Here is an 18,456-nt window from a genome sequence, read left to right as displayed (position 1 = left end):
CTTACTTTTTCAATATTATTTATATTTCTGTAACAAGTGATTTTCCCCGTCTGGCATGAATAAAATAGTAGTATCTATCTATCTATCTATCCATCCATCCATCCATCCATCCATCCATCCATCCATCCATCCATCCATCCATCCATCCATCCATCCATCCATCTCCATCCATCCATCCATCCATCCATCAGTGACGTGTTTGGGGTTGAGATAAGTGCGAGAACAGGGCGACCGCTATCAAAAACAAGAAAAATTGAAATAGTACGACTTAGTAATGCTGATTCTTTACACACATTATACAGAGATGTATTGTATTTCTTCCACTCAGCATTGATTCCCGTTTCCTCTCAGCTCTTTCATTTCTTTTCCTCCACTTTCATCTAAGTTCCTTCTTCTCTTAACTTCCCTTTCCGCTCCTTGATTCCTCTCCCTGCGATGACCCAGATCACGCCTCTGCTCGTGTGTAAATATAACTTCATAAACGCATTGATCCCCCATTCATTTTAATGTGGTTAGCAGGAGCGGCAGATGATTTCAGGCTCCGTCGGAACTCATTCTGGAAATAAATGTCATCTCGTTCAAATTGGCTTTGGCTTTGATTTTTGCTGCAATCAAATTAACTCACTCTCTCACACACACACACACACACACACACAGGTGCAGCGCAGATAAAACACTCAAAAAGCAGAAAATATTCATTCTTTAACGGAGACAAGACGCCGCCCTCGCAATGCCAAAACCGTCTGCCCATCTAAATGTAAATGTGTAATCCTCCAGTCATTACACACACCACACCACACACACACACACACACACACACACACACGCAGAGACACAGTCACACGCACACACAGTCACATGCACACGCAGAGACACACACACAGTCAAACACACACACATATACACATACACACGCAGAGACACACACACAGTCTCTCACTCACTCACTCACTCACTCACACACACACACACACACACACACACACACACACACACCACACACACACACACCACACACACACACACACACACACACACACACACACACACACACACACACACACACACACACACCACACACACACACACACACACACACACACACACACACACACACGTTATTAATGATTCCCACTAACAGGGACGACAGTTTCTCTCCTTCCTTCTTCATTAGTTAACAGCCTCTTTGCATCAGCGAGAGGAGAGAGAGCGCTGGAAAGTCCAAGCAGCAGTGAAGTTGACGGATCACCGCTGGAAGAATAACGGCTAACGCCATCGACGCACACTCGTTCATCACACAGCCGGACCCAAACACTGTGGCAACGCTTCTGTTGCTGGACCTTCGTAGTACAACGCACAAAAAGTTACGATATCACACCAACTGTTATGTGAAGATGTGTTCAAAGTATTCATTTGCAGAACATATTATCTTATGTGTGTTGTATTTATTCCCAAGTCTGAGGAAGAAATGAAAAACATTCAGGTTAGAGTGTGTACTCTGTGTACTCTGTGTGTGTGTGTGTGTGTGTGTACTCTGTGTGTGTGTGTGTGTGTGTGTGTGTGTGTGTGTTTCCCAACACCTTGCGTAAAATCCTGCGACACAACCAGCTTCATACGGACATGTTGCTTTAATTGTCAGCATTCATCTAATTCAACACATTAACAAGCTCAGAGGCCACAGCTAATGACCAGCCCTCTGTGTGCGTGCATGTGTGCGTGCGTGTGTGCGTGCGTGCGTGCGTGCGTGCGTGTAAACTTCAGGTGAGGAAAGTTAGTGGATGTCATGTTTTTTCCCTTCCTCTGTGAGTCTTCAGCGTTATTTGTGGAAAAGGTGCTTTAAGCAATGTCACGAGTTTATAGACTACAACATATTTTACAACGTAGAATGAGAATAATCTCTAGAGTCACAATGAAGCGTCAACGTTGTCAGTTCATCTCGGACCAGGGGCGCTTGTTCTTTCCTCAGCGTCACGCCGTGCTCCAGACCAGGACAAGACACCGGCTCCCAGAGCCTGTACGGTTAATCGGTCTAAAATCACAAGTTCGATTCCCTCTGTTCACGATTGAATTTTTAAATAACTTCAATTTTTTTTTTTATGACTTTGATTCTCATTTAATTTTACGAGCCGACTGCATCACAAACGCTTCTAATTTCTTGTGTGAGTTTTAAACATAAGACTGTATAAACTAGGTTTTAATGCTCTCCCTTCTCTTCATTGAAGCCTCTATGTCTACAGGCCTGTGGTGATGACCAATGTGCTATACAGCCAAAAAAATCGGTTTTGTTTGGTACTGCCAATTTGTTTTGTCTTGTCATGGTTAAAAAAAAACGTGGCAGAGAATCGTGAAATCAATTCTAAGCAACAAAAATTCATATTTTTCCGGGAATCGTGCAGGCCTAACTCCCGGTCCATATCTCAGCCACTTCAGCAGGAGAGCTGATAGAAACGAGAGGAGTGAGGGATGAAGGTTTGGGACGAGCCAGCGGCTGCTACCGCGGCGGCGGCTGAAAGCGCTGATGAAATGACGTTTGTTTCCCACACAGAACATTGAAAGCAGCCGCGTGTGGGAAGGACTTTTAGCCAAGCTGCTGCTGGTTCCCTCCTCCGGCAGACAGACACACACAGGCGCTCTTTGTTCCCCGGCCGACGTGTGCAGAGACAGGAGGACGGCTGGGCTCCGGCGTTTTTTAAAAGAAGCAGCGGCCATTAAAACATTAGCAGAGCCAGCAGCGTGGCTTCTCGGGGGGGGGGGGGGGGTGCAGGGCATACGTCCTCCCCAACATATAGCACCTATGGGATGCTTTCTTCCCATTTTTAGAGTATTTTTTCAATGTTTCCAGAAGTTTATAAACTGAGCAGCTTTGTATGAGTGAATATTATATAGATACATGCCAAGCACATAATGTATTATAATATGTATAATGTGTATATTATAAAGTATTCTAACTGAAGCTACACACATTTCGGGTTTTTTTTTTTTTTTTTTTTTAAATCACGTCCAGGTAATGAGTCGCCAAAACTTTCTTTGTTATTTTGTGGATTATTTCTAAGAGTGTAGGAAATGTAGAGTGTTTGACGTCAAAAACTGTTTATAATATGAGCCCCCCCCCCCCCCCCCCACCCCCCACACACACACCCCACACACACCCCCACACACACACACACACACACACACCCATAATGAACAATCTCAACCTACGCGAGTAGAGTAGTAGAGTAAGTGTTGATTTTATTCCCCTTTAAGCAGATTTACAGTAAGATGACGTTGGGATGGTGCAGCATGGTAATGAGCATGGTGAAGATTAGGTCCTGGTTTTGGTCTGGTTTTACCAAAGCAGCGGGTGTCTCTGATGACAGAAAGTCACTCGTGATTAGAGCCCGACAGATTTAACGGCGGGCCCATATTTGGAATTTTCCAAATTCAATTCAAATTCTGCCGGTTCAATCCCCAGACCGGCATGGGTGGGGAAATTTAACAACCAGCAATACTCCGGCTGATTACTGATATTATGCTGCTCATGCTCATTTCTCTAAACTCAACTGTCATTGCCGCAGGACGCTTAATTTTTTTGTCCGCTAAACTTAACTGCAAAAACCACCTAAATGCTTTCTCATGCCAGGGAAACAGAGTTCATGTCCCGGGGAAAACCAAAGACTTTGTAGAGCTCTGTGACGCATTTACGAACTGTCGCTGATCGTGCAAAACCTAAAAAGGCGCCAAAAGTGACGAAAATTATACCAAAAAAGCCTAAAAAAAATTGATAACAGCACCCAAGATATGTCTACGAAAACATAGAAAATGTGACAAAAACGTCCAAAAAGCAACTAAAATTTACAGAAAGGCCCATGATTATGGGGGGGGGGGGGGAATCTGCGTATGTACAGACCACTCCTACTCCGGCTGATTACTGACATTCTGCTGCTCATCACTAACTGATATGGTTGGTGCAGCAGCCCTAAATCACCCGCTCAGTCTCTTCCACTCATCCTGCAGATTAGTCGGCTTCCATCAACCTGCCCTTCTCTCTTTTCACCTCTCCGGCCTTTCTCTCACATTCTTTCACTGGCATTCCTCTCTCCTCCCTCCTTCATTCCTCTTTTTCTCCTTCGCCGTTCCCCTCTTTCCTACCAGCTGAATACTGTTACATCCCCAAATATGTTGAACTTGTTTCTGTGGCCTGCTGGAGGAAACGTAAGAACGTCTGTCCGCGGGAAACAGGAATCTGATTCATGCTTGGGGAAAATAAAAGCTACTTCAAGGAGCCGCGGGACATTTTTTTCAAATTACAAAAGAGACAAAAGCTCCTGTGAGGATTTGTCTTTACAGACGGACACATCCTGTAAAGGGATTTTGTTTTTACGTTTACATGTTCTCCAGCGTGTGCGGCTCCAAAGGCTGGGTGCAGGTCTCTGATAAACACTCGGCCCGTCACACGTCTCTTCACAGCCGCCGTGAGCCGCCGCTCGGAGGCTCAGCCTCTTGGACAAAGTTGACATTTGTTTTGCGAGGGATGATGTGAGCGCTGCAGGTGAATGCTGACTCACTCTCACAGGTGTTTCTAATCCCCCTCCCCTCTCATCTTTCACTAGGAGATCATTGAGATTGGCATCCAAGAGGGGGGGGGGGGGGTGATTCAGGAGAAGAAGCAGCTGAGAGGACACTTACTGCATTCTAATGAACGGATCTGTACATAGGCAGACCCCCCTTCCCAATAATCATGGGCCTTTCTGTAACTTGTAGTTGCTTTTTTGGACGCTTTTGTTCAGTTTTCTATGTTGTTGTTTTTTTAGATACTTTTGCCACTTTTTCAAAAGTTTTTATCTGGTCTTCGTCTTATCAGGTTTTCCTCCATCATCAGATTGTAAATCCGCTACAGAGCTCTACAAAGTCTTTTGCTTTCCCCGGGACATGAACTCTGTTTCCCTGCCATGAGAAAGCACCTAGGCGGTCGTTGCAGTTAAGTTTAGCGGACAAAAAATGAAGCGTCCTGCGGCGACAACAGTTAAGTTTAGAGAAAGGTTTGTGGTTTGGGTTCAAACACGGGTCCCCTTAAGTAGCATACTCCCCGGACATGAACACCTGTTTCTAGGGTGAAGGTCTTGTGTTTTCTCCTTAACTTCTGCATGTGCTGCTGTGCATCCCTCTGTGTGTAACAAGCACAGTGTGTGTCCCTCTGTGTGTAACAAGCACAGTGTGCGCGTGCTGTGCACGAGCCTTGGATCATTTTACTAATTTGCTGTTAAAATAACAATGAAATGCTGCATTACCAACTTTAGACCAGGTTTTTGTCGGTCAATGGCCGTTGCCTCAAGATAGCAATACGTCCAGGATGCACCTGAACACACCTCCCTGTAAGACCAACACACCCAGAATGCACCTGAACACACCTCCCTGTTAGACTCACAGCTGACACCCAATCAGATCATGGAAAAAGAAGGCAGGGGTGTTCAATGCACCCCCGTTTCTGTTTTAAAAAACGGGTTGCTACGGTTTGTTGGGGCTGAACGTGTCCATTAAGTTTGAAAAGCCAAAACAGAGAAGAAAAGAGACAAGGAGAAGAGAGACGGGGGAGGAGAAGTGGAGAGCAAAAAAAGAGAAAGAAAGTGACAAGAAAGAAGAGAAATGAGGAGGGGAGGACAGTCGCAGATGTTATCTGCACATGCCCACGGTAACGTTATGACAACAGAGAGCTCTCTCTCTCCTTGTGACTGCAGCAGGTCTCTCGCCCTCTCTCTCTCCCCCCGTCTGCACCAGGTGTCTCGCCTTCTCTCTCTCCCTGTGTCTGCAGCAGGTCTCTCGCCCTCTCTCTCTCTGTGTCTGCAGCAGGTCTCTCGCCCTCTCTCCCCCATCTGCAGCAGGTCTCTCACCCTCTCTCTCTCCCCCCATCTGCAGCAGGTCTCTCGCCCTCTCTCTCTCCCCCATCTGCAGCAGGTCTCTCGCCCTCTCTCTCTCCCCCATCTGCAGCAGGTCTCTCGCCCTCTCTCTCTCCCCCATCTGCAACAGGTCTCTCGCCCTCAACCCTCTCCCTGTGTCTGCAGCAGGTCTCTCTCTCTCTCCCTGTGTCTGCAGCAGGTCTCTCGCCCTCTCTCTCTCTGTGTCTGCAGCAGGTCTCTCGCCCTCTCTCTCTCTGTGTCTGCAGCAGGTCTCTCGCCTCTCTCTCTCTCCCCCATCTGCAGCAGGTCTCTCTCTCACCCTCTCTCTCTCCCCCATCGCAGCAGGTCTCTCGCCCTCTCTCTCTCCCCCCATCTGCAGCAGGTCTCTCGCCCTCTCTCTCTCCCCCATCTGCAGCAGGTCTCTCGCCCTCTCTCTCCCCCCATCTGCAGCAGGTTCTTGCCCTCTCTCTCTCCCCCATCTGCAACAGGTCTCTCGCCCTCTCTCTCTCCCTGTGTCTGCAGCAGGTCTCTCGCCCTCTCTCTCTCTCTGTGTCTGCAGCAGGTCTCTTGCCCTCTCTCTCTCCCCCATCTGCAGCAGGTCTCTCACCCTCTCTCTCTCCCCCCATCTGCAGCAGGTCTCTCGCCCTCCTCTCTCCCCCATCTGCAGGTCTCTCGCCCTCTCTCTCTCCCCCCATCTGCACCAGGTCTCTCGCCCTCTCTCTCCCCCCGTCTGCAGCAGGTCTCTCGCCCTCTCTCTCTCCCTGTGTCAGCAGCAGGTCTCTGCCCTCTCTCTCTCCCTGTGTCTGCAGCAGGTCTCTCACCCTCTCTCTCTCTCCCCCCGTCTGCAGCAGGTCTCTCGCCCTCTCTCTCTCTCCCTGTGTCAGCAGCAGGTCTCTCGCCCTCTCTCTCTCCCTGTGTCAGCAGCAGGTCTCTCGCCCTGTCTCTCTCCCCCCAGAGGAATGAATAACCTGGGCAACTGCAATATAAATTAAATGTCACGTCGTGATGAGAACGTGGCGCCGCCGACGCACATTTAATCACCAGCTGTTGACAAGACTCCCAAACAATATTCTGCAAGTCGCTCTGAATCAACTTCACCCATCTCTCCCCACCTTTCCCCCAATCCTCCTCTCTCTCCCTCCTCTCTATCTCTGTCCGAGCTGCCGTCTTCACTCTCTTAACTCTTCAGTGTTGTAGAGATGTTTTAAAGTGCTGAAAAGTGGGCGCATGCTTCCAGCTCGAGGCGATGGCTTACTAGAGGGCGGCGTCGTTATAAACGTTAAGGAGTTAAATGTATTCCCTCGCTTTGTGGAGGACTTGGTGTGTGTATTTGGCTTTGAAAAGATAGAGCAGATATTAAATAAATAAAAAACACCCAAAAAAGCTTAAAGACAAGACTTGATCACTAAGTCCAATTACAAGCTTTACATCTGTGAAAATGAAAAATAAAAAAAATCACTCGGCTGAGGTGCTGCCCAACATGTCTTGGCTGCTTCACCTAAACCTCATAAAGGGGTGTGTGTGTGTGTGTGTGTGTGTGTGGGGGGGGGGGGGGGGGGACCCTAGAGTTGATACTGAGGCTTTAATATTTGGTGTTTTCAGCGTTTCAGCCTCACTTGTCTCCCAGCAGCAGGAGTGCAGAGACATGTTGGTTTTCTGCCTGAAAACACTAGGAAGCTGTGACAGTCTGCCCTCGGATCAGGATGGGTTAGTGTCAGTTGCTCGTGGTCGTTACCACGGAAACATACAGTACAACATCCCTCTTCCCTTTTTCTGGGTGGTAATTGAGACTGTTGGTCCACAGAGAGAAGCTGTCTGTCTGAGTGAGTGAGTGAGTGAGTGAGTGAGTGAGTGAGTGAGTGAGTGAGTGAGTGAGTGAGTGAGTGAGTGAGTGAGTGAGTGAGTGAGTGAGTGAGTGAGTGAGTGTGTGTGCGTGTGAGTGTGAGTGTGCGCTATAGCCGCTATGAAGGCCTTTACACTATGCGACTCATTGTGAACATATCTTTAGCCACGAGTACGCCAAACGTACGCAGCCGTGAAGCAAGGTCGTTTTCTTCTGACCAACCAATCAGCTTGCGCCTCCAGTTTTACTAAAAACAAGGCGGAGGCTCCGTAGTCTTTCCCAAAGGCAGCAGATCTCCCGCCAGCTGTTCGTCGACCGTGTGCTCGTTATATAATGTCTTCATTCTGATTACAACGCCCAACATCCCGGAGCGTTTCATGATTTCAGAAAATTACGAGACAGCGCTTCCACGCGTTATCACGCCGGTGTTTGGAGAAATCTCCGTCAGAGACGGAGGAGGGGGCAACTGCACACACGTCTGCTCTCTGAGGTGGAGATATATATATCTATATAGATATATAGATATATATATCTATATAGATATATATATATATATATACATATATATATCTATATAGATATATATATATCTATATATCTATATAGATATATATATATATATATTATCTATATACATAGATATATATATATAAATAGATATATAGATATATATATATATTATTATATATGGAGATAGATTTATTATTAATATTATAACAACTTACTAAAGTCTCCAAAGTCAGAGCTGCTGTCTGTCTCCCTGTCGTCCATCATCACTGTTGTTGTCTGATCAGACCTTCAGTTTATCCACCGGGCAGCAACACACTCACATACATACCGCTAACCTCAGTGTGTGTGTGTGTGGTGTGTGTGTGTGTGTGTGTGTGTGTGTTGTGTGTGTGTGTGTGTGTGTGTGGTTTTGTACCGCTGGGAATTTTACGAGTGTGTGTGAACCACTCGGTTTGGCCTGAGGCTGCTGGTAGAGTATGGAAAATACATTACACACACACACACACACACACACACACACACACACACACACACACACACACACACACACACACACACACACACACACACACACACACACACACACACCACACACACACACAACACACACACACACACACACACACACACAGAGACACACTCACACACGGACAGAGACACGCTCGCGCGACACACACACATCTTGATACATACGAGACTGTTTTTTCCTCCACCCGACTGAAAGTAGGAAGAAAAAGTTCTCCCCATCACCGTCAGACATTCAGTTGCAGTATTTCAGGATCTACAATATTTATAAATAAAACAGCGTGACAACATAAGTGAAGACGTACATGTAAGCTTGAAAATGACTTTCTTACATTTGGAAAGAAATGAATCGTAGCGTGATTCCTGCTGAAAGCTTCAAAATAAAAGCCTTTCCCATCGATGAAAGAACAAGCCAGATGGAAATGAAATCCGACGCAGATTTGGTGAAATGGGTCGTGACTTTTTCTGCAACATGACGGAGCGGTTTTGGTGAATGGGAGAAAACATGACATGAAGAAACACGAAGCATGCTCGGGCACAGAGATGGAAAATATGAGTCGGGGGGGGGGGGGACAGAAGTGGGATGAAGCGCAGAGGAAACAAGTGAATGGGAGATGGAAACATGGAACATGGGCAACATTTTCAGGAAGAAAAGACAGAAATGAAAGATGGAAATCATATAAATCACTGCTGTCAGATGAAAACGCTGCGTCTCTGAGAGCAGTTCCCATGAAGTTACCAAAAAAATACAGAAAGCTTTTTCAAACAGGATCGTTTTCATGACGACAACAAATGAACAACCTAAAAACATCTTCATCAGTTTAAGTCCCCCAAAACCGTACGACTTTTGCTTTTTTTTAATCTTCTGTATATAATACCGCTGATGAACTGAGAAAAGCAACAAAAACATTGAAAATTTGTAAAAAATAAATAAAAAATGTTTAAACAGACAAAAACATTGATTTTTTTTTTTCAAAAATAATGGAATACCCCAGAAAAAAAGAAACAAACTCTGGGGGAAAAAAATCCCAAAAGGCAACAAAATCAATGAATAACATTGTAGAAAACAAAAATGTAAAAAAAAAGATACAAAAACCTCTGAAAAAAGCAGCAATGTCAGAAAAAGATTGTCCCAAAAATAATCTTGAACAAGCAAAAAAAACACGTTTAAAAAGCATGTGACAATTTAAAGAAAAACAACACACAAAAAAGCAACATAAACTCCAGAAAGTCGACGAAAACGTCAAAAGAGTTGTCCAAAAATAACCTTCAAAAAAAGTGGCAAAAATCTCAGAAAAAGAGACGAAAAACATTGAAAATGCTACACATCGTCCAAAACACCTTCAAAAACCTCTGAAAAAAAGCAGCAATAATGTCAGTAAAAAGCAACAAAAAAGCAACAACAATTACGCAAAAGCACAAAATGAATTTTTGGGGCTGACAGCAAGGTCCAGCGCTAAAAATATATTCCAAATATAGCGTACGCTTAAACTGATAAAGATGCTTCTAGGAGTCGGAAATCCTCACTCATCAACATCCAAACTGTCTCTCTAACTTCATACTCAAGCAAGAGACGCATTTCTTCCAACAGCCGGAAAACATGAACGACATGAGAAATAAAACATGAAAAATCAAACATGCAAACAGAAATATTACTAAAGTATTTCACATTATATCAAAGTAAAAACATCCTCAACCATAAATGAAAACCAGCACTAAGCCTCACACAGTCGGAGAATAGAGCGTCCGCTTTAAAACTCTGGTACCTCACTGTTAATCTCTACTGCATTTTATTTAAGATTTAGTCTTTAAAACGTACAGTACAAGTACCACGCATACAGTACAAGTACCACACGTATAGTACAAGTACCACATGTACAGTAGAAGTACCACACGTACAGTAGAAGAGAAGTACCACACGTACAGTAGAAGTAACACACGTACAGTAGAAGTACCACACATACAGTAGAAGTACCACACGTACAGTAGAAGTACCACACATAAAGTAGAAGTACACACGTACAGTAGAAGTACCACACATAAGTAGAAGTAACACACGTACAGTAGAAGTACCACACATACAGTAGAAGTACCACACGTACAGTAGAAGTACCACACATATGGGGGGTTCTTACCGCACCACTGCAGACTCATCCCCAGCAGGACGACCGGGACGGCGTGACGGAGCCTCCACCTTCCTCCTCGGCCTCCGCCCGTACACGACTCCCTGCAGGGAAACACACAACAATGTGATCCAGCGATCGACAATCTAATACACTGCAACGCTTTGGTTACATTTACCACGCAGGCTGTTCTCTCTGTGTGTGTGTGTTGTGTGTGTGTGTGTGTGTGTGGGGTGTGTGGGGTTGTGTGTGTGTGTGTGTGTGAGTGAGAGAGAGCGTTCGAGAGAGATGGTGTGTGAGAGAGAGTGAGTGAGAGAGAGTGGAGAGAGTGTAGTGTGTGGTGGGGTGTGGTGGGTGTGTGTGTGTGTGTGTGTGTGGTGTGTGTGTAAAATAAAATCTAACTGAATTGAATTGAATTAGAAGGCTGTAGAGAACAAGGCGTTATTGCTTATATACATATTTAAAATATTATATAATATATATATATATATATTATATATTATTATATATATAGTTATATATATATATATATATATACACAATACATTAACACACATAAAAATATACACACACACACACAACACACACATACTTATATATATATAATATATATATATATAATATATATATATAAGGTTTTATCACATTTTGGTGAAGTAAAGTCTGCCGGTCTAAGGCATGACCCCATGAGTCCCCCCCGTCCACTGACCAGGCTGACTAGCTTACCAGGCCTGATCCAGCCCTAGTACCAGGCCTGATCCAGCCCTAGTACCAGGCCTGATCCAGCCCTAGTACCAGGCCTGATCTAGGCCTAGTACCAGGCCTGATCCAGCCCTAGTACCAGGCCTGATCCAGCCCTAGTACCAGGCCTGATAGCTAGCAGGCCTGATACCAGGCCTGATCGATCCAGGCCACTAGGTACCAGGCCTGAAGCTTCCAGGCCTATCAGTTACGGGGGGGGGGGGGGTTGAAAACACGAGTCAGGGCTGCCTGGAACGCAGCAGCTAACTCTCAAAGTCAATATCTCCGCTTTCATGGGAAAAATAAAACTAACAACAAAAAAACGAAGCCTACTGGGAACAAACATTAAACTGGAGATCTCTAACCCCCCCCCCCCCCCCGCCCCACTGACTTAAACTCAGACAGTAAGACAGGTCAAGGAGGAGAAAGTGGAAAGAGATGTAAGTTTAGTTTGACTCCGGTCCACCCCCCCACCCTCCAACCCACCGTTTTTGAACATTTTTGTTGCTTTGATGAATAATTCAAAGCGTACGTGTGATGAATATTAAAAACCGAGAGAACGCAACAGCTCAGCGCTACGTTAAATGTTTTGCAGCTTTTTTGTAACTTTGTGTCTTTTATTTTCTACGTATTAGGCAAGGCAGCTTTACTTATAAAGGCACATTTCAGCAACAGGCAATTCAAAGTGCTTTACACAAAATCAGTTAAAAAACAGTTAAAAAATAAAAGCAGATAAAACACAAGAATAAAAACTTAAAAAATAAAAACAGATAAAACACAAGAATAAAAACTTAAAAAATAAAAACAGATAAAACACAAGAATAAAAACTTAAAAATAAAAACAGATAAAACACAAGAATAAAAGTTATTTTATAAATTAAAAGTGTTTTTAGTCTCTTTTTAGACATATTTGTCACTCCGATGAACTATCTAACGCAGGGGGCTTCAAAAAATGATCAATTTCTCTCACACACACACACACACACACACACACACACACACACACAGCCGAGAGAACACAACTGGATTTAGTTTTCAGCGCTGTAAATTCATGCAGCTCCTGACATTACAGAGAAATCGCCCCTTTGTCTCCACTTGCATCTTGTTTCCTTGCCCCCCTCCCCCCCCCCCCCCCCCCCCCAGGCCGAGCGAGGTCAGCGAACACGGCTGCGGACGCGAGCGCATAAGAGGGCGATTCATTTAGTCTGCAGCCGCCTCCAGTCAGACATTTTGTGCGATCGCACCGAGAAAAGGGCGAAACAACCTTTAAATAAAGAAAGACTTTCACACTCTCTCGTCCCGTTCACCTTCCACAACTACGCTGCGTTTCGGACATGGTTGCAATGGTTCAGAGAGAGAGAGAGAAGAGAGAGAGAGGAGAGAGAGAGAGAGAGAGAGAGAGAGAGAGAGAGAGAGAGATGAATGGGATTTACATTAATAATCAGATGGATTTTTTCTCCATCTTCGTGACGCTGCGTCGGCGTAATCAGCCGTGTTTTACTGTAACAAAGTACAAATACTTGACATGTCTCTGTGTCTGTGTGTGTGTGTCTATGTGTGTGTTTGTGTGTGCATGTGTGTGTGTGCACGTGTCTGTGTCTGTGTGTATGCATGGTGTATGTGTGTGTGTGTGGTGTGTGTGCGTATGTGTCTGTGTGTGCATGGTGTATGTGTGTGTGTGTGCGTATGTGTGTGTCTCTGTGAGAAGTCAAGTCAGCCAAAAACACCTAGGTGTTTTATTTTGAAATGTGTTTTATTTTGAAAAGTATCTGGCTGTGGTCTTCCTTTCTATCCTTGCCTTCTTTCTTTCATCCTTCTCCTCTTCTTTTCATCCCTATTTCCTTTCCTATACACTACATACTTCCTTTCGCGTGTCTTCTTTCCTTCACTTTTTCTGTCCTCTTTTTCATTCTTCCTTTACTTTCCTTCCATTCTTCCTTCTGTCCTTCCTTCCTTCCTTCCTTCCTTCCTTCCTTCCTTCCCTTTGCTTTCCATGCTTGCCTGCTTTCTTTCATCCTTCTTTCCTTCCTTCCTCTTCTTTTTGTAACTACGTCCTTTCCTATACAGTACGAGGACGTCATCTTGGTCTTATTTCTTTTAATTTTTGACAACTTTTGGACAATCTATAAATTAATAACAGCTTTTTTTCAACAATTTTGTAGCTTTGTCAATGTTTTTGTCGACATTTCCAACATTTTTGCGGCTTAATTATAACGTTTTTCTTGTTCTTTTGGAGGCTATCTCGCCTTTTCAATTTTTGTTTTGTTTAGTTTTTGTCGCCTTTTGACATTTCTGTTGCTTTGATGCTTATTTTGGAGTTTTAAATGCGTTTAAAAAACCTTTTTCATTTTAGTTGCGTTAATGACGAGTTTTATTGAAGTTGTTGTTTCTTTCAGAGTTTTTGTCGCCTTTTCAAGATTTTTTTTTCCCCAACAATTTTTCTGAAGTTTTTGTCGCTTTTGTTTTTTCAATCCATGCAGAGACGTCCCGGGACGTCCTTAGAGACATTAGAGATCTCAACACCCCACCCCCCCCACCCGATGTTGATCCCAAAGTTACGCACTCGATCACACATTAGTCTACAGTGAAAACTAATCAGAACTTAGCCCTAAAATAAAAAGAAATCCCATTTCTATCCCCGACAGTGTGAAGAGTAAACCGAAACATGAAAGTCAATCTCTCAAAAATTACTTTATGCCTAACACATTTGTTCCATTCCAGGTTTGTAATGAGTCTCTAAATCAAACGAGTCAAACTCGAGGCCCGCGGTCCAAATCCGGCCCCTCGCAGACTTAGATCCGGCCAACATATCAATGTACGGGAACACGGGAATATGTTTTTAAAACTGTAATTATTAATGATCTGGCATTCAGAGCAGAATTTGGCAGATTTGTCGACTTTGAGACTCATAAATTCCCCCAGAAGCAGAGGGAGAGTTTTCATATTCAGGCTGAGAAACAGGTCGTCTTTCTTTTGCTTGGCTGGCTAAATTCTACGATGGCTAAGGAACATTTCTGCTGACTATTGTAGGACTTTATGACTTTAAAAATGTGCCAAAAAACATCAAAAATGTCAAAAACAGACATTTTTTGACAGAACAGAAACAGAAACAAAAAAAGCTTAAAAAATGTAAATGTAGAGAATACAGTCAAAGATTTTTGACTTTTCAATGAAACAAAAGCATCTCCATAAACTTCATCCAGTGTGGACCTTCGTAAAAATTACATAGACCTCTAAATCTACCTCTACTTTACTGAGAGTCCAATAAGAAAAACTTTTTTTTGGACATTAAAAGGTCCAGTGTGTAGGAATTCCTCCCATCTAGCGTTGAGATCATATGTCACAATCAGCTCTCTCACACCACGTAGTTAAACGTATACGTACTACAGCTACGGTGGCCTTCAGGCTTCAAACAGCCGGTCTCTTGCTCTTTTTAACATCCTTTTTCTTTCTCTGGGTGAAGAAGAAGACTCCTGTTCCTGAAATGTGGATGTTGAATGCGTGTTGTCCTCCACGTTTCCTCCTTTAAACTTGCCGGGGCCGGGAAGCGACGATACCCGTTAGCATCATTAGCAGCGTTAGCATCATTAACAACACCTGTGAGTTTATCATGTGACAGTGACAACGTGAAAGGCGGAGCAGTACGTCCTGTATGTCCCTCACCGGCTAACGTAGTTCCGGATGGAGCATGAACATGGAGCGTCTTCCCCAATTCATGTGAATGCAAATGTAAAAATTCCAGCCAATAGGAATACTAGGAATCGAAGTTGGTGGTCGATATTCATGAAAAGGACAAGTTTGTAAATGGGCGACACACACTTTGATAATGAACACTAGGATGTGCAAAAAAAAAATCAATTTGTATTGCAAGTCAAGCTCTAATGGATTCATGTTTTTTATTTTTTTTATTTTGTATGTCTACTGCAATCACATGATAGCCAGCTAGATACTTTAATATATATATTTATAACACACACACACACACACACACACACACACACACACATATATATATATATAAATATAGGTCCAGCGTGTAATGTCTTTAGTTGTTTATTAGGGGTGTACGATTCAGAAAATGTTACGATTCAATATCAATTTTTGATTCAAAAACGATTCAGCTAATGTAGTTAGTTTTCCTGTGTGTGTGTGGGGTGTGTGTGGGGTGTGTTGTGTGTGTGTGTGTGTGGTGTGTGTGTGTGTGTAGGTACAGTACATACATACCGTACATATATACATACATACGCACACACATCACACACATATGGCAAAAACTACACACGTATACACTTTTTACACACTGAATCGTTTTTGAATAAAAAACAAAATAAAACAATTGGTATTGAATCGGATCGTGAGATTTTGTGAATGGTACGCCCCAGATAACCAACTACCCCGCTGCACGCGGGACCTTCAGGGGCCTCAGGCCGGGAGGAGCAGAGAACAAAGACCCTCCGAGCGTCGGATTGTAAACACATGCAGCTGGAAGCAGCAGCCAAACACATCATGGAAAACAGATTGTCTCTTTTCCAGCGGCGAGTTCAGCTCCCAGTCAGAGACCAGAGACACTAAACCCTCTTTTCTGCTTTGCAGCGTTTTCTCTTTTTTTTTTCCTCTGAAACGACTTCATCTCAACTTCGACTCTTTGGTCGACTCGCTGCGAGCAGAAGAAGAACGATTCAGACTGCTTCATTTAAACGTTCTCCGAGCAAAACGGGTGAAAAGCGCCACTTTGGATCAACTTGTTTTTGTGGTTTTGTTGAACTTTTCTTTCCTCATCTTCCAGATAAAAGTTGAAATCTTAAGTCCGTTGCACATTTGAATGTTGTTGTTATAATATTTAGCTGAAACTAAAAAAATAGAGAAGAGGGTTTTTCAGGGCAGGCGAGAATCAAAAAAGATTGAACTTTGTCTGGCTTTTGTATTTTAAAAAAAAATTCATTTCAATACAAAGAAAATTAGCTGGAAAAGTTAGTCCATTTAGGGATAAAAAGATGATTTGGGGTAACTAACAGAGATATTGACTACTTCAAGTGGATTTAGAGATAAAAACAAAGTATAATTAAAGAAAAAAAAGCTATTTAAGGTCTAAAAAAGATATTTGTGGATATAAAGTGGATTGTGATAAAATAGTTAATTAAAGACAAAAATATATTTAAAAGACTATAAAGTGGATTTAGAGATAAAAGATGGATTTAGAATAGAAAACAGTATATTTAAAGACTTAAAAATAATTTAAAGCTATAAAGGGATTTAGAGATAAAAAAATATATTTATGACAAAATTAAAATATATTTAAAGACTATAAAGGGGATTTAGAGATAAAAACAAGTATATTTAAGGACTAAAAAGCATATTTAAGACTTTTAAAGTGGATTTAGAGATAAAAACAAGTATATTTAAAGACTAAAAAGTGGATTTAGATCCTAAAAGATGGATTTAGAGATAGAAACATGTATATTTAAAGACTTAAAAGTGACTTTATTGACTGGAATCTTTCAGTAACTCGGTCAGCAGCAACATGCAGCCAGATATCAGAGATATTTGAGAGATTTTAGAGATATTTCAGGTGAAATGTGAATATTTGAGAACTCACATGTGTTCAGTGGAGCAGCTGGTCCTGCTGCAGAATCATTCTCCCTCCCAGAGTCTCAGGAACTTCTTAAAGATGTTTTCCTGCGCTGAAAAGTTTCTTGCGCAGTCCAAATCAACAGAATCCACAAAAACGGCGCCGCGTGGACGCTGTCAGAGTCTGCAAAGTTTTGGAGACGGATGGAGAGATGGAGAGATGGAGAGAACAGAAAGACCGAGGGTCCGGGTGCGTTCGCTTCAGAGATCCGGACTCCCCGGCGGCGGCAGCGGTGTGAAGATGTGTCCACTGCGGGAGAACCGGTGACTGTCCGCGGGGACGCAGAGGAGGGTCTGAGGCTCAGAGGCGACGCGCTGTCAAGCTGAAGCGCGTGACGCAATGCACTTCCGGTCGGGATTTCAAAAACAAAAGAAGCCGGACACATGTGGAGCCACCATTTCAAAATAAAACTGGCTCGTACCAGATTCGGTTTTCAACGTTTATGCCGCTTTTTCGCGGGCTTTATGACGTTTATTTGTGGATATTCTTTCGTGACGCTTATTTTTGGACATTTTTTGCACTTTTTGCAAAAAATGTCAAACGTTTTTGCCTCTTTTTTTTAGCAATAGCCCAGAGGGGTGACCGTATTTTGATTTCCAAAAAAAGAGGACACTCGCCGGCCTCGAAACACAAATTCAGACAGGCTTCTCAGAGGTTAATGGACATGCTTTAATATGCCTCAATAGTATAAAAACAACTTATTTAATAAAATAAAAATGTATCAACCTGTAACAAAATAATAGCTCTTTTCAAATAAATAAATATGAAACTATGTTCTAAATTTGACCTAGTCTGTGTCAGCTTCAAAATCCAGCTTCAACTAAATATCTCTTAAAACCTTGCCAGTGTAATAAGATCGGGTTTTTCGGTGTTTGGGCACCCTGTAGGCCAGTGGTGTAGTCTACGTGATACGCAGGTCTAGGTCTAGGGGAGAGCAGGGACTTTTCAGATACATGTTGTTTTGTAAGATAAGGTTACATAGAGATTCACACATGTTCTCAGAGGCCACGCCCACACATACTATTCCAGGCCAACAGGTGGCGCTGTTTCTGTGTTGCGGGAAGGGGAGGCGGAGGGGGCAGGATGAGGAGAAGGGAGATTTTTTTTTTTTACAATACTTTGATCGTCAACAAGAAGTGACATCACCCAACATCGCTTAGGACCCTCGTGTTGTCCTCGGGTCATATTTGACCCATTTTTGAGTTTTTT

The 18,456-nt window shown here is 43.3% G+C and overlaps 1 protein-coding gene across 1 annotated transcript in view; it reads right to left on the bottom strand.

Annotated features, from left to right (window-relative positions):
* Positions 1-17,564, bottom strand: part of adgrg6 (adhesion G protein-coupled receptor G6) — a 99,271-nt gene extending 81,707 nt beyond the window's left edge. Inside the window, 2 exon segments of the mRNA XM_032543622.1 lie at positions 10,890-10,981; positions 17,215-17,564. Coding sequence (XP_032399513.1) covers positions 10,890-10,981; positions 17,215-17,216 — 94 coding nt within the window. The 5' untranslated portion in view covers positions 17,217-17,564.
* Positions 17,565-18,456: the final 892 nt, after the last annotated feature.

Source organism: Etheostoma spectabile, chromosome 18, assembly GCF_008692095.1.
Source record: "Etheostoma spectabile isolate EspeVRDwgs_2016 chromosome 18, UIUC_Espe_1.0, whole genome shotgun sequence".
NCBI classification, from domain to species: domain Eukaryota; kingdom Metazoa; phylum Chordata; class Actinopteri; order Perciformes; family Percidae; genus Etheostoma; species Etheostoma spectabile.
The sequence above is the reverse complement of the archived record's forward strand: the minus strand, read 5'-3'. Positions and strand labels throughout refer to the sequence as shown.